This window comes from Epinephelus fuscoguttatus, linkage group LG7, assembly GCF_011397635.1.
Source record: "Epinephelus fuscoguttatus linkage group LG7, E.fuscoguttatus.final_Chr_v1".
Classification (NCBI taxonomy): domain Eukaryota; kingdom Metazoa; phylum Chordata; class Actinopteri; order Perciformes; family Serranidae; genus Epinephelus; species Epinephelus fuscoguttatus.
In genome coordinates this window covers 7,071,222-7,086,362 of record NC_064758.1, presented here as the reverse complement: position 1 = coordinate 7,086,362, position 15,141 = coordinate 7,071,222, and the positions used below count along the sequence as shown (strand labels likewise).

Sequence of the window (15,141 nt, the reverse complement as noted above, 5' to 3'; positions counted from 1 at the left end):
ACACAACTGTAGTTGTGAATCTACATACAGTTATATGCATCTGGCCTCGTGTATCCCCATAAAATAAATGCATTATGTATCTGACAGTTTAGGACACACATACTAGAGGTGGTTATTTATTTTGTCCATAGCTTTTAAATGTTGAGGTGTAGAGGAGGGAGGAACAGACTGAAACTCATGTTTGTATGTGTGTATGAAAATTAGTCATTGGGACAGGCTCTGTGTTATTCAGAATTGTAAAATATGGAAAAAATATGGAAAACAGAGTTAGACTGTATGATTCAATGTCCTTTATCTGAACACACGTTACAATGACAACTAGACTGCAAAAAAATAGTGGAGGTAGCTATCCTGACATTACCCTTTGCTTTGTGGATTCCTGTTTTCAAGCCTCAATTCAGCATTTTGGCTGTCACCATCTTGAATTGTTGGAGCCAGAAGTCATCACATTTTTTTTTTACAAGAGGTGGAGCTCTGGAGGAGTGAGGGGTGGATGTGACTCATAGACTGTAGTGATGCCTTGCAGATGGCCTGTTACTCAACACTGCCACATCAGTGATGATGCAAAACTTTAAGCCTTTATATGTAAATGGGTGAGGTATATACAAATTCAGCTGTCTGTGCAGTTGTCATGAATGGATATATTAGGTATACAGACCATAACTGTTTGTTGTACCAGGCTGTCTATTTCTGCCATAAAGTTGAGCATTTAAATATAAGGGTCTGTAAAGAGTGACTGGCTTCTGGAGCCAACCTCAAGTAGTTGTTCAAAGAACTGCACTATTTTTCACGTTTGCACCGGCATCAACAATAGGCATTGCTGCTTGGCATGATCAAACCTAGAGCCCTGCAGTATTCTGGATTTTGTTCATGCCTCCACTTTGGCTGTAAACTACAATTTTATTGCACTAATAAAATAGGAGCATGTCTGTGCTCTTGAAAGTCCAGTCCATGATGGTCAAACACACAATTAGGAAATTCATGTTGATGTTATGGTCTTTGTATTCTTGGAGAACAGGCACAATGTTGTAATTTCCACACTTTTCCATTTATAATCAGTGTTCTCCTTTCTTCAGCCAGGCAGTATACAGATTACGATTTTCTTCTTTATTATTATCATGCTGCAAAATGTTGTTAAAGTTATCTCAGAATTTGAGAGTACCAAATCAAACCATGGACTAAGAAACGCATGTCTACAGTCAACTTCTGTTTCCACAGAAGAGAGAACAATAACTTCCTATTTTGCAATGTTTATTGCCATTGGAGCTCATATTGTACTCTGGTCAGTCATGTTAAGATAAGTCCAAACTGGTACACAGGTGTTTATTTCTGTAGTTTTCTTTCACCCACGAAGAATTAAATGAAGTTCACTGGTCTTGCCACTCCTCTTTGTCTCTCTGCTTGGATGATGATGGTGCTTCTTGGCTGGCTACTTCCACTGACAGGGCAGCACCATCCTGCTGGAAGAAACATAATGCAGTATATAGTGTAGTAAGACACTATAACATATTCATATATTAATAAATTGTCATATATCATGACATAGCATAGAAGATAAAGTAAAAGATGCATTATATAGCTGCAGTATACAACTGAATATGTGTGTGTGTGTGTGTGTGTGTGTGTGTGTGTGTGTGTGTGTGTGAGAGAGAGAGAGAGAGAGAGATTTGGGAAGGAAGGAAAGAGGAAAGAGGTGGTGAAGCTGGCAATCCGCAGTCTCAACTGCTGTTTTTCAGTCTGATGGCAGCAGGCACTAATGAGCACCTGAAGCACTCAGATTTGCACCTGGGTGGGATGATCTGGTGGCTGAATGAGCTACACACGTCTGCACATGAGCCTCTCTGCCACAGCTCATCACAGAGGGGGTTATCCAGGGTGGCTTTGATCTTATCTTTCACCCTCCTCTCTGCCACTGACTCTACACTGACCAGTTCCAGCCTGACCACAGAGCTGGCCTTCCTTACCAGCTTGTTGAGTCAGCACATCACAGCAAAGAACAGAGCGCTGGATACTATAGACCGCTTACGGATCTGCAGGTGTGTGTTGCTCACACTGCAGGATCTGAGTTTCATCAGGAACAACAGTCTGCTCTGTGGCTTCTGGTTTCTCTTTTTTGTTTATTTGGACCCCAAGGCACCTGCATGAGTCCACCCTCTCCACTTCCTCACCCTGTGTGCTAACAGGGGCCCACCTGTTCCTCTGGTGGTCCACCACCAGCTCTTTGGACTTGTTAATATTGAGCTTCAGGTGATATGTTATTGCACCATGTGACAAAGTTCTCTATCGATATTCTGGACTCCTCCTTCTTGTCTTTATAGATGCATCCAACAATGGAGGAGTCATCAGAAGAATTACGGTACCAGTACAGTTCCTAAAGGTACACCAGTGTTGCTTTTTACCACCACAGAGGCAGTTACCCACTCTGACATACTGTGGGCAGCTGGTGAGGTAGTTCATGATCCAGCAGGCAGTGTCAGGGTGCAATTGCATCACTAGAAGCTTATCCCTTAGAAGACAGGGCTGGATGGTGTTGAAAATGCTAGAGAAGTAAAAAAAAAAAAAAAAAACAACAGCATGACGATCACAGTGCTTCCTATCCCCCTTCTACAGGTGTGAGAGGGTCTTGTGAAACAAAAGATTATCCCCCACTCCAATGTGTAGCTCAGCGGGTCCAGGAAAGCAGATAGCAGGCTCCTCAGGCACCACAGAACCAGCAGAACAGGTCTGTAGTCAGAGTGAGATGGACAATGCAGGAAGTCTTTCACAGTTTAGACAACTTCCTTAAAGTCAAGGAAAGATTAAAGAGGCACTGAAAGACTGCTGCAAGCTGCCCAACACACTTTAACTATCCTGGGATTGATGTTGTTAGGCCACTGGTTTTGTTTGTTCAGAGCCTTCAGAGGAGAGACAGCTTCTTTTCATCCTGGCTGGGGTTATGGGTAGGGCTGGAAGAAACTTAAACAAAAACTTAAAAAGCAAATCTAAATATTATAACTTTGATGATCGGCACACCCTTGAAACAACCACCCATCAAACAGTACTTAATCTTGTGAAAAGATAAGGCAGGATCAAAGTATATCCTATGCTTGTGTGCGTTGCCTGCTGTTAACAGAAACTCACCTGCTCACCAACATCCTCCGGCCTATCTGTGTCTGTGCTGCCGCTGTGTGGCTGAGATTTGCCAGTATGCTGTGGGTCAAAGCCCCAGGACCTCAGCCTGTTGAGACCCTCCACAGAACGGCTTGTAGGGTTGATGCGGTGGGCTGGGATACGAGCAGGCAGATCCCAGGTCCCCTTAAAGTCTGGCCATGCACTGCCCCTCTGTAGCATCATACACACAGTCATACAGTGGAATGGAGTCATTCCTAGATTCACAATAACAGCAGTTTTTAATTAAGAAAGAAAAAGAGGTTGGATACTCTCTAACTTTTACCACTCCTGGGAGCAGATGTCCTCTATCGTCAGCAATGAAGGTGGTGTGACCCTCATGTGCAGTGGGTCTCTACACGCACACACACACACACACACACACACACACACACACACACAGTAGGTCATCAAATCTTCATCATCAAATTTTCAGATGACAATGCTGCCATGCAACAGGAAATACAATCAGTACAATACAACAGCATATGACGTTAACTACCTCTTTGAAGTTCTTTGTCTTGCACCAGTTCTGCAGCCTGCGCGGTTTGAAGGCACTGTCATACTGAGGATACAGTAAACTAGGTTATGTCAGAATGTAAGTAAAACGGTACCGCAGAATGTGTCACTTATGTTCCCATTTTTTTGTTATCACAGACAACGCACACACTTACGTTACCTGATTTGCTGAGTAACTGCACATTTCTGCGTCTGTCTACAGCTTCCGCGTCTGTTTTTGTTGACTCGTTGTTGCCTAGCAACGCAATCGCACTTACCTCTCCTCTCCTCCTTTCCAGACTTTTCCCAAGGAAACTAAAATTTTTATAGGTTCATTGACTTTTCCTAGACAGAAAATTGCGACACCATGCCAAAAAATACAAAACAAAACAAAACTTTTTTTTCCCGGAGGGGCTGTTTATTTATTTATTTTAAATTATCACACATTTGCATTATGTTTTTCTATTATTTCTTACACACAACTTTATTTATACAGCATATTTCAAAACAAAGGCAATATAAAATAAAAGCCGAACTGAGGGACAAAAATGATCATGGGCAGAAACATATTAGAAAGAATAATCATGTGAATCAGAGGCAAAGAACAAAAAAGATGCCGATTAAATGAAATATAGAAAAAAAAAATAAAAGCAGTAAATGCTATCAATAATAATAATAAGCCGGATCAAAACCATATATAAAAGCTAAATAAAAATGAATGAGTTTGTGGACTGTCTCTGTAGGTAGTTACATGCTGTTCAAATACCAATTTGAGTATGTGTTGGGGTTTTTTTATTATAAACGATCGCTCCCTGCCTGCCGTGACCTCTAAGGAGAGCACTTCGAAAGATGTAACCGGGAGTTTTAATGAGGGGTTAATTTGTTAAGGACCGACTGTGAAAAGGAAAGTATAACGTGTTTAGGAGTCTTTTTAGTATTCAGTTTGTCGCATAGCTTCAAAATTAACGTCTTTTTACATATTGCACAAAGTGAAATAACGATCCTCTCCTCTCAAAACAAATGTTGAAATGTGACCGGAAGTTGTATTATTTACCTTCCGGTGATGGATGTGCCGCTCTACTATGGAGTTGGTGTTATGCTAGTAGCAACGAATAAGACCGAGGCTGTAACGTTACGTCCAGAAGACTGTTTGTTTTATAAATTAGGAGCATAAACTAGTCTTGCCGTAGCACAACCTTACAGCCGCTGGTGGTGAGTTTACACTGAGGTACAGGTCAACTCTCAGGCCAATGGACTAGCTAATATTAGCTAACCTAGCTGCCTTCTTGTCGACCCTCGCAGACAGTCTTTGTACTGTCCAACCTCAGATAGACCTGCTGATGCTACATGAGCCATGGAGGGGCCGTCCTCTCGTTTACCGGCCACCCGAGACGGAGCGCTGTTGCTGGCGGGCAGGAGAGTCTCCGGCGGGGACGGAGAGTGTGAGCGAGACATGAAGACACACTTTCGCGTCTGTCGCTTCATCATTGAGACAGGTAACTGACGGGGCTGTGTGTGTCAGTAGGTCGTCTCCCCAGCATTATTACTGTAACGTTATAATGCCAGGAAAAGAAAAAAAGATGAAAACTCAGGCATGGCAAAAATAAAAAGAATCATGGTTGACTTCTGAGCTACTGTAAGTCAGAATGGTGAGATAGCAAGTCAAGTATTCGTTTACTTTTGACTCTGTCTCAAAATTATGGCTTACTGTCTCATAATCTTAATGTATTAAGTTAAAACTTTGACTTATTTTTTTTACCATTTCTGATTTTTACTTTGCTGTTCAAGTGGTCAATGAGCTTCTTCAATAGTTAGATTTGTGGTGTACTGCTAGAAATGTAGACATACTAATCAGCCATTGCCCTGAAATGTTTCTCTCTGTCTTACATAGAGAGAATGCAGAATTTATCAATTTAATGTATGCTTGCTTTCCTTATGATTCAGGTAGATTGTTTAATTCTTTCATTTTAGTTGAAGAAGATTGTGATGATGTAAAGCACGCAAGACATTAACATTTTGAGCCATAATTATACTAGCCCGCTGCCCCAATTTGATTTGATTTTGAAATGAGTGTACCCTTTAAGAGTTGGCTTCTGCTCCCTCTTTCCATGCTCAGGAGTGAAGCTGGGTATGCGGTCGGTGCCCGTGGCCACAGCATGTGTGTTGTACCACCGTTTCTTTGAACGTGTCAGCATACATGCGTATGAACCCTACCTGGTGGCCATGAGCTGTGTGTACCTGGCTGGCAAGGTGGAGGAGCAGCACATCAGGACCCGTGACATCATCAACGTAAGCCATAGGTAATATGCTTGGTCAACAGTAGACACTTACTGAAACTGCTTTTCAACCAAATTAGCTCTGATTCCTAAATCAGTTCTGTTAAGGTTTCTTGGAACCTTGGTGCTATCCTGCGAACCAGCCTGCATTTCCACCAGTTTTGAGTGGACCCACTGTAATGAAGGATGTGTCATCAACAGAAATCATTGCACAAAGCACAATGGAAGTCAACCGTAGTAAAATCAAAGATTACATTGTTTACCTGCAAACTTCATTCATTCATTCATCTTCTAACTGCTTCATCCTCTTGAGGGTCATGGGGGGGCTGGAGCCTATCCCAGCTGACATCGGGCGAGAGGCAGGGTACACCCTGGACAGGTCGCCAGACTATCACAGGGCTGGCACATAGAGACAAACAACCATTCACGCTCACATTCACACCTATGGACAATTTAGAGTCACCAATTAACCTAGTCCCCAATCTGCATGTCTTTGGACTGTGGGAGGAAGCCGGAGTGCCCGGAGAGAACCCACGCTGACACGGGGAGAACATGCAAACTCCACACAGTGCAAACTTCTGTTTTGTTATTACAGATATTTGTTTTTACTCAAAAACCAAGCATTGACCAACTATTAAAACCACTGCATGCTTTTATGTAATGATTTTTCACTTCACTTCTTCGTTGTTGCCTTCTCCATCCTCTCCTTCCAACCTGTAGAACATGACAAGCCCACTGATGTCGTCACAGTTTGCACTTCAGGTCAAGAAAATCTGCTATTTTTTGGTTCCAACTGAGAACCAACTCTTCGGGTTCTGAATCAATTTTGTTTTGGGTTGAAATGCTCTAAACAGTTACAAATTAGGTGCAGGAAACAGAATGGAACCGGTTCCATGTTGGTGGAAAAGCGGTACGAGTGAGTGCTTCTCTGTGGCCACAGTTAAATGATACTGCTGAGAGCAAACACACTAAGCAAACTGTTCATGGCAGATACAAGCCTCTCACATGGAAACATAGTTAGCTTTTGGTCATTGGATGTTACTTGAGAACTAAAATTGTTTCTCTTAACTTTCTGAACTCTGTTGTCATCAATGAGGACATTTCATTTAAAACAATAATATCATTGATTTTCATCACAGCTAACTAATAATTTTCATGATTGAGTTCTCTGCAGGCTGTTTTAACTATTATTTGATGAATTGTTTGGTCTGTAAAATGTCACAATAGTGAACAAGACTAGGTCAAAACCTAATACTATATATGGCTGGACCATGTACGGTCAGTGTGCTAAATTGTTGCCAAATTGTTACATGAATAGTCAGTGATTTCTATTATGTAAATTACTGGATATTAAATATTCATCTGCAGTTTTCAGTAGTGAGCCAGCAGTATTTTTTCTTCAAGTGTACTGAACATATCCCATGGCATGATTAAAGGGACAATTAACTCCGAGTCGAATATACATATTTTTCCTCCACAAACTGAGTGCCATCTAGTTCCATTATTGGAGAGAAGGCAGACATCTTTACGGCCGAAATCTCCAACACTCGGCAACTCACACCAAAACTATTTAAAGATATTTTTTGGGCATTTTTAAGCCTTTAAATGATAGGACAGACAAGTGTGAAAGGGGGAGAGAGAGAGAGGGAGTGACATGCAGCAAAGGGCTACAGGCTGGATTCGAACCCCAAAAAAAAAAATCTTTTTTGTGTTTCAAAAGGTGTGGCTGCATTAGACAGATACAAACAAATACAAATTATATTTTTTTGTTTATTGTTTACAAGAAAAACTAACAAAACTAAATTCTTGATAGTTTCAATATGTCAGTTCTCAACATTGTTGGTATCAAAGTCAAATAACAGAGAATGTGTTCAAAACTGAACAAAAAATAAATAAACCATCACATCATCAAATTAATATTTAGTAGTCCTGCCATTGGCACGTAGTAGAGCTCTAATCCTAGCTGGCATGTACCCCACGAGCCTTTCACACTGTTGAGGGGTAATCTTGTCCCATTCTTCTTGAATTACTGCTTTTAATTCTTCTAAATTCTTTGGTTTATGCTTTGAAACAGACCTTTTGATAATCCACCACAGATTTTCAATGGGGCTCATGTCCGGGGATTGAGCTGGCCACTCTAAGACCTGGATACTGTGCTCCTGCAGCCAAGTTTTACTGGCCTTGGATGTGTGGCAAGGGGCATTATCTTGTTGAAACATCCAGTTTTTTGGCTGTGACTGTACTAAAGAAATTGCACTTGAAGACCTAAGAGTGATTCTTAATGCAATATTTCACAAATGCATGGGGTGTCCAAAAACTTTTTTCCACCACTGTATGTGTGTTTGATGATGGGGTGTTGTGTCCCTTTAAGCTATGTGGATAGATTAGATGATTGATGGTGGAATGTTTTGTGGGATCTGTGTATATGTATTTTGTTGTGGAAAATGTGGGGAACCTCCAACACTGACTTAGTCAGTGACAGACATACATGTTTATCGGGCTTGTCCCACTTTGTTGTGCTCCAGCCAAAAATATCCATCACAGATTTCCAAAGCCCAAGCTGACATGTTCAAATTAAATATTGTACAACCGACAGTCCAAGACCCAAATACATTCATTTTGATAGCATAGACGACAAAGAAAAGCAGTAAATAGTCACATTGTAGAAGCTGGAGCCGGTAAACTTTTGGTATTTGTGCTCAGAAGTGTTGCTGTTAACTTTCTTACCAACAAGTTATCAATCAATCAATTATTTGTTTAAATATTTTTTATCATTGTAAACTGAATATCTTGGGTGGACAAACAAGATGTGTAAACATGTCTCATTGGATTCTAGGAACCTGTGATGAATACCTCTTACAACTGATTGTTGATATGATTACTTGATTAATCAATATGAATAACTGATCAGTTAATAATTGGCAAATAATGGCAATAATGAAAATAATCTTAAATTGCACTCTGACTTTACACCTTTCAGTAATACTGGACAATTTTTGCGTGTATTTCATGTCTAATACACTAAAAGTAACATAACTCATAAGTGTCTGTCATCAAATGTGTCTGTGACTGTTTATTTAGCTGCTTAAAGGTCAAACTTGGTCAGTAAATGAAAACAGCAATTCTTTTTCTTTTTTGTGTGTATGTGTGTATCACTGTGGGAAGTGGTCATCGTGAGTGCTGTCTGCCTTCACCTCCCTCTCTCCTTCCATTCCTCCCTTGCAGGTATTTCAACAGTGGCAGCGCTCCTCTAGAATGTGACAAGGAGTTCTGGGATTTGAGGGACAGCGTGGTGCAGTGTGAGCTCCTCATCCTCCGACAGCTCAACTTCCACGTCTCTTTTGAACACCCTCACAAGGTAGGTGTGTGTGCGTGCACATGTTTGTGCATGTGCACATATTCCTGTCTCCCCGTATTTAGTGTTGAGCATCGCTGTCTGTCGCTGTTACTGTCTGAGGTTGTCATGGTTGTCCAAATGTGTTTGTGTGTACAGTGGCTGTGCGATCATGGCTGAAGAAGTGTTTTTTCAATATTAGCTGAAAATGCTGGGTCACTCGGCTGATTTAATATCTCTGAAGTAATACTTCACCCACAAAATGGTCATTTGTGTATCAGTTACTTGTGGTATGTTAAATTCATGAAGAAAAATCACGTTGTTTTTTCCATTTTTCTGGTTCATCAGGGAGGCAACACAGTTTTTTTCACAAATTCAAATTAATGTGGGGTGACTGATGCGTTCAGTGTTCCAGAAATTGTAAGTCACCCAGGTTTAAAGTGTCTACTTCAAGTGACAGTGAAGTCCATCAGAATGATTTTAACCTGTATTTGGCTCATCGCCCATTGCACACGCGATGAATTTGTTGCCTAACTAAAACAAACTAAACTGAATTGCTGTTTGACCCAAATATGGAATGTATAATCAACAGGATTACATTGTGTTTTTTCTCTTCCCCTCCAGTATTTACTCCACTACCTGTTGTCTGTGAAGTCGCTTGTGAACCGCCATGCTTGGTCCCGAACCCCTGTCGCTGAGACTTCCTGGGCATTGCTTAGAGACTGTTACCATGGAGCCATGTGCATCCGCCACACACCGCAACACATTGCCATAGCAACACTGCACCTGGCTCTAAACAGCTATGGAGTAGAGCTGCCTGTCGGGGAGAAAGAGTGGTGGCAGGTAGGGGTGGGCATTATGGCCCTAAAATAATATCACGATATTTCAGGGTATTTTTTTACAAGCTAGAGAGTGAGTGAAGAGAGGGAGCGCTGGTAGCGAGAAAGCTTGTGAATCAGATCAATAAAATGTTATTTTCTGATTGTTTCACAGCGGTTATGTTCTAAAGCACAAACACGCCACACCCCCACACACCTCCGCTTAACACTGTAGCTGTACTCCGCACCACCTGATTTGGCGTGAATATTGTTGCTGTCTCGCTGTTTCTCTGCTCTCTGCGCGGCTGAGCCCTCAGTGTGTGCAGCACAGCAGAGACAGACAGCGGAGTTATATAAACTCGTTATGTTACTGTAAGTGCTGTAAAAGCTTTGCGAATTAAAAAGCCAAGAAGAGTAATTTATCAATGAGATCCGTGCAAAAGATGGACAGACTCCAAATGCTGAAAAATATTGCCGTAAAAAGTGTAATTTGCGTCACAACGATATAAACGATAAAAATATTTCATAAAAATATGAAACGATAGACATTTTTCTCTCGTCACACGATATATATCGTCATATCGCACTGCCCTAGTGGAAAGGAGAAGGAAGGTTGCAGATTGGAAAGGAGAAGGCCACTGTCGAGAACATGAACAGCTCTATGCCACTACATATGAAGTTTATTATTGGTCTTTCTCTCAAGTGCCTTCATAAACTCCAGTTGGTCCAGAATTCAGTCGCACATATCATTACTTGAACCCCCTCCATAGATCATATCACTCCTGTTCTCCAACAGCGTCACAGGCTTCCTGTTAAATATCGCATCGATTTTAGGATACTGTTTCTCATCTTCAAGCTCCCTCATAACTGTCTGAACTCCTTCATATCTGCACACCCTCCTGTACTCTTAGATCCTCTTCTGCAGTCCCACTCACATCACCATCTGCCCGCTTGACTACCATGGGTTCTAGAGCCTTCATCCATTCTCTCTCCCCCATGACATTTGCAATATGGACTCCCTTTCCACTTTCAAATCCTGTCTGAAAACACACCTTTTCAAGCTGGCATACTCAGACTGATTTACTGATGACAGACATATCAAGACTTAAAGTAACAATTTTATACCTCATTTATAAAGTTGAGTTATTTTATCAACTTATTATTGTCCGGTGATGAAGGTCCAGCTTTATAATAATTTGGCAATTAGCGCCACCTCCTGACAATTATAGGAAAAAAAATCTAACATTAGCCCCCCTGAGTAATGTTTAATGTCATTAACAGTTTAAAGTTTGGTTCATTATTGAAAGCCTTTCTTTGTGGAGTTTGCATGTTCTCCCAGTGTCAGCATGGGTTTTCTCCGAGTGCTCCGGCTTCCTCCCACAGTCCAAAGACATGCACATTAGATTAATTGTCTCTAATTGACTCTAAATTGCCCATAGGTGTGAATGTGAACCTGAATGGTTGTCTGTCCCTATGTGTTAGTCCTGCGATAGTGTGGCGACCTGTCCAGGGCAAGCACGTGCACACGTAGACCTCAAAGGGTGCTTGAGCCCCTGCCCTTTTTGCCTCGCATAGAAAAGTGCCCTTTTTCTGTAGGTCGTTTTCTTTTCTTTCTTTTTTTTTTCCCTGTCGCGCACAGCCTGCTCTCCCTGCCCTGCTTAACAGATGTTGATTGAAACAAAATATCAGGTGATTGGAATCCCTGGGTGATGATGCCCCTCCCAAACCGCATCTAAGAGGGAAGGGGTGAAGGAATATTAAAATGTTAGAATCTTTATCTTAAACCAATTTTAAAAAATAAGATAAAAAAGTGTTTTATTGCTTCTTAGAATTGATACCGCTGTTGGTGATACTTTCTTTGCACAAAGATTTAAAAAGTTACATACTAGGGTATGCAGCTAGGTTGTTAGCTAGCTATTTATGACTAGCAGTCTACTTTATCAATTTATATTACATACTGTATTATGCTAGACCTAGTGCCCTTTTCTGCCTTTGAGCCCCTGCCCCTCTATTAGCCTGTGCACAGCCCTGGTCCAGGGTGTACCCCGCCTCTCACTTAATGTCAGCTGGGATAGGCTCCAGCCTCCCCACAGCCTCTAGCAGGATAAGAGGTTACAGAAAATAAATAAATGAATGAATGAATGAATGAATGAATGAATAGTTATTAAAAACTAAATACATGCACCTGCTAACAGCAGGTAGCATACAGCTATCCTGGACACAACAGGGCCTTGAGATACAGGTGACAGACAGAGCCATGATCTGTTTGGAGATGGATAACAAGGAAAATGAACACACATAATTAGATTAAAAAAAAATCAGTGAGCATCACATATTGTGTGGTTTTGAATCTAGTGGAATGATTTTTTGGTCAGTGCTGAAACAACAAAGATGTGATGGGTTGTGGTCAGTTCAGACCAAAGATTTGCGAAGAGTTGAAACAGCGATAGGCACATACAACGAGCAGAAATGTCAACCCGCTGTCAGACACCCGCACACTGTGAGGACGGAAACGGAGGGCTTAGTGGGGACCGAGCACCTGCCAAAGCAAGTGAACATGCCGTCTGCGGTCATATTGACTTGACCAGCAGGCTTCACTACAAGCCCATTGGCTGTTGGAAAAAGGTGATGTGCTTTACATTCTAAAACCAGCTGCCTACAGTTTGACAAGCAGAGTTTCAGGTGACACCATCAGCCGGCTTGAGTCAAGCTCAGACTGGCCAGTTCACACTGCTGCAACTTTTTGTAAAACTGTTTAGTCTTGTTGCAAATCTTTGGTCTGAACTGAGCTTTAGTCTGATTTGCACTGCCCTTCGCATTGACTCCGATAGAACTGACACCAAGGTCTGACTCCTGGAACGCTGTCACTGAGGTCATAACCTTTCCTTCTTATATGTTTTCCTTGGGTTCTGCCAGGAACCAAACAGGGTTCTCTATGGGGTCATGTCAGAGAACCCTATATGGTTCTTGTTTCTATTAATGTGCTACTCAAAGCACTGAAAAATAACATTTACAAACACACAGCAGTAGTAGTGTCCAGTAACTGTGCCCTCAGTCCAGAAACCTCTTTTTCACTGGAGCTACTTGGTACCAAAGAAACGGGATACCCAATGTGCCATCCTTTCTGGAAATTCAGGGCATTTGTATGGTGTAACAGACACAAACAGTAACTATAGCCTTGCACAGGTGTTACCTGCTTTTAGGGTCATGCCAAGTGTGCCATTGTGCTCTTTAACTGAAGTCACAGTGCCGCCTGACCATCCAGCTCCAGCCAGTCTTCAAAGCAAAAGTTCCTCTTGTAATTGTCAAGTATTAATTGAAGTGTGGTAGCAATTATAGTTATCTATTGTCAAACGATTTTAAAAATGATTTCTCTTTTGTAAGAGCTCTGATTTTAGAAATTACTATATCCAAATGCAAATGGAATAAGTCTGGATTTGTTATAGTTTTCTGCTTCAGTCCTCAAGGCAATAAAATCTGGGCCGCTTGAAATGGTGTGTGGACCTTTGATGTCCACTGTTTATTGAGGCCAGGTGTGGAGCTGAAGTCTGTGTGTGTTTGTGTGTGTAGGTGCTGTGTGCCGACGTGACCAAAGCAGACATCGATGCTGTGATCTCTGACCTTCTTCAGCTCTACGACATGGAAGCCAAGTGTATCTGAAGGACACACCTATATGACTTGTATATGGGAATTGTTTATATCAGATTCCTTTTTTGTAAACAGTTGCCAGTTGTGTGTGTGTGTGTGTGTGTGTGTGTGTGTGTGTGTGTGTGTGTGTGTGTGTGTTTCTTTGCAGCATTATGTGCCTGTGCCTATGTTATTCCCTGCATGTAAGTGTCGGGGTTTAGGTGCATTTGTGTACTTGTGTCTGTGTGTGTGTTTGTGTGAGAGAGAGGAACACTTGGTATTGCCCCAGATAGTCTGTGAGCTGTGACAAAAACACAGCCACACTACCATTCCCTGCCACAGTGGGGAGACATTTCTTGCTCTCTGGTCTCTGATCACCCAGCCCTGCAGAATACTGATGCACTGTGGAGCATTTCATCAGCACCAGGTTTCTTAAACACATCTCAGCCCTCAGCACCAGGAATATTTTCACAGTCCTCACCTGACGGGTTTTAACTACAAATTCCGCTGAATGGATATGATGGGAAAATCCAAAATTCATCACCCAGTTGTTATGAATAAATTATGAAATAATTCCAACAAATCCATTAAATATTCCAGGGAGTGGTAAATGCAATTAGATATTTCTTATTGATTGGCATTATCCTAACACATTTCTGCATTTGAATAATACTGGACAATAATAAATATGAAGCAAAGGTTAAGTCTTGATTGTCTAAGAATGCAGACCACCTTGCTGTATAAATCTGCATATTCAGGAAAACCCGATTTTATGTATTGTATATATGCTTCATTTTTAAGATACTTGTCTTAACAGTGCATGTGATGACATAAAAAGTATATTCACATGTAAATGTGTTAATTGGCTCAATGACCTCTCCATCATAAGTATCTATGTATCATAGTGATTATAGTGAGATAATTTGCAGCTGGAGTTCCTTTTGGTTTATTAAGTGCTGTCGTAACCAGAGATATTTTCATGAATTAATTTGAAGCAAGTTTGTTATTTGTGGCAGAGGATCAAGCAGATAAAAAATATGTGGGGGTGTGATCTGCCGTATGTGTACGACTAATGTTTCTACTGTTAAAATTACAATTTCATTTCAGCTGTGTATTGTTCAGAATAACTCTGCACACCCTGTCCTATCATGTTTCAAGGATATACCTGGTGATATGTTACCTTTTCTTTTAATAAATGCCATGGAAAGCGCAAACCATATAATAAACTGACAGTTCTTATACCCTGTGTATCAAAGCCTGATGGGTGACATCTTATCTTATCTTTTCTTATCTTATCTTAGAGAGCAAAGTGTGTATTAATCTTTGCTGCAAATAATCCCCACCAAATGCACTATTTCCCCCTGTTTGAGTAACATTTGGGAAAAAACTACAGTGGGAGATGAAGCTCAAAACTGCTGTTTCCTTGACTCGTGTGCCTTCA

General features: G+C 41.2%; 2 protein-coding genes across 4 annotated transcripts; one reads left to right on the top strand and one right to left on the bottom strand.

Annotated features, from left to right (window-relative positions):
- Positions 1-285: 285 nt before the first annotated feature.
- Positions 286-3,897, bottom strand: cfap126 (cilia and flagella associated protein 126). Of its 3 annotated transcripts, none has more exons than XM_049581805.1 (5): positions 3,827-3,897; positions 3,650-3,712; positions 3,428-3,502; positions 3,121-3,321; positions 286-1,460 (listed from the first exon to the last, which is right to left on the bottom strand). In XM_049581805.1, the coding sequence occupies exons 1-5, from the start codon at positions 3,848-3,850 to the stop codon at positions 1,368-1,370; spliced, it is 456 nt and encodes a 151-aa protein (XP_049437762.1). In that variant the 5' UTR covers positions 3,851-3,897; the 3' UTR covers positions 286-1,367. The 3 variants fall into 3 exon arrangements, with proteins under 3 accessions (XP_049437762.1, XP_049437763.1, XP_049437764.1); XM_049581806.1 differs by having other exon boundaries at positions 286-1,457; XM_049581807.1 differs by having other exon boundaries at positions 3,434-3,502.
- A 794-nt stretch (positions 3,898-4,691) lies between these two features.
- ccnq (cyclin Q) lies at positions 4,692-14,939 on the top strand. The gene is made up of 5 exons (XM_049581770.1): positions 4,692-5,141; positions 5,762-5,945; positions 9,147-9,279; positions 9,880-10,098; positions 13,644-14,939. The coding sequence occupies exons 1-5, from the start codon at positions 5,000-5,002 to the stop codon at positions 13,731-13,733; spliced, it is 768 nt and encodes a 255-aa protein (XP_049437727.1). The 5' UTR covers positions 4,692-4,999; the 3' UTR covers positions 13,734-14,939.
- Positions 14,940-15,141: the final 202 nt, after the last annotated feature.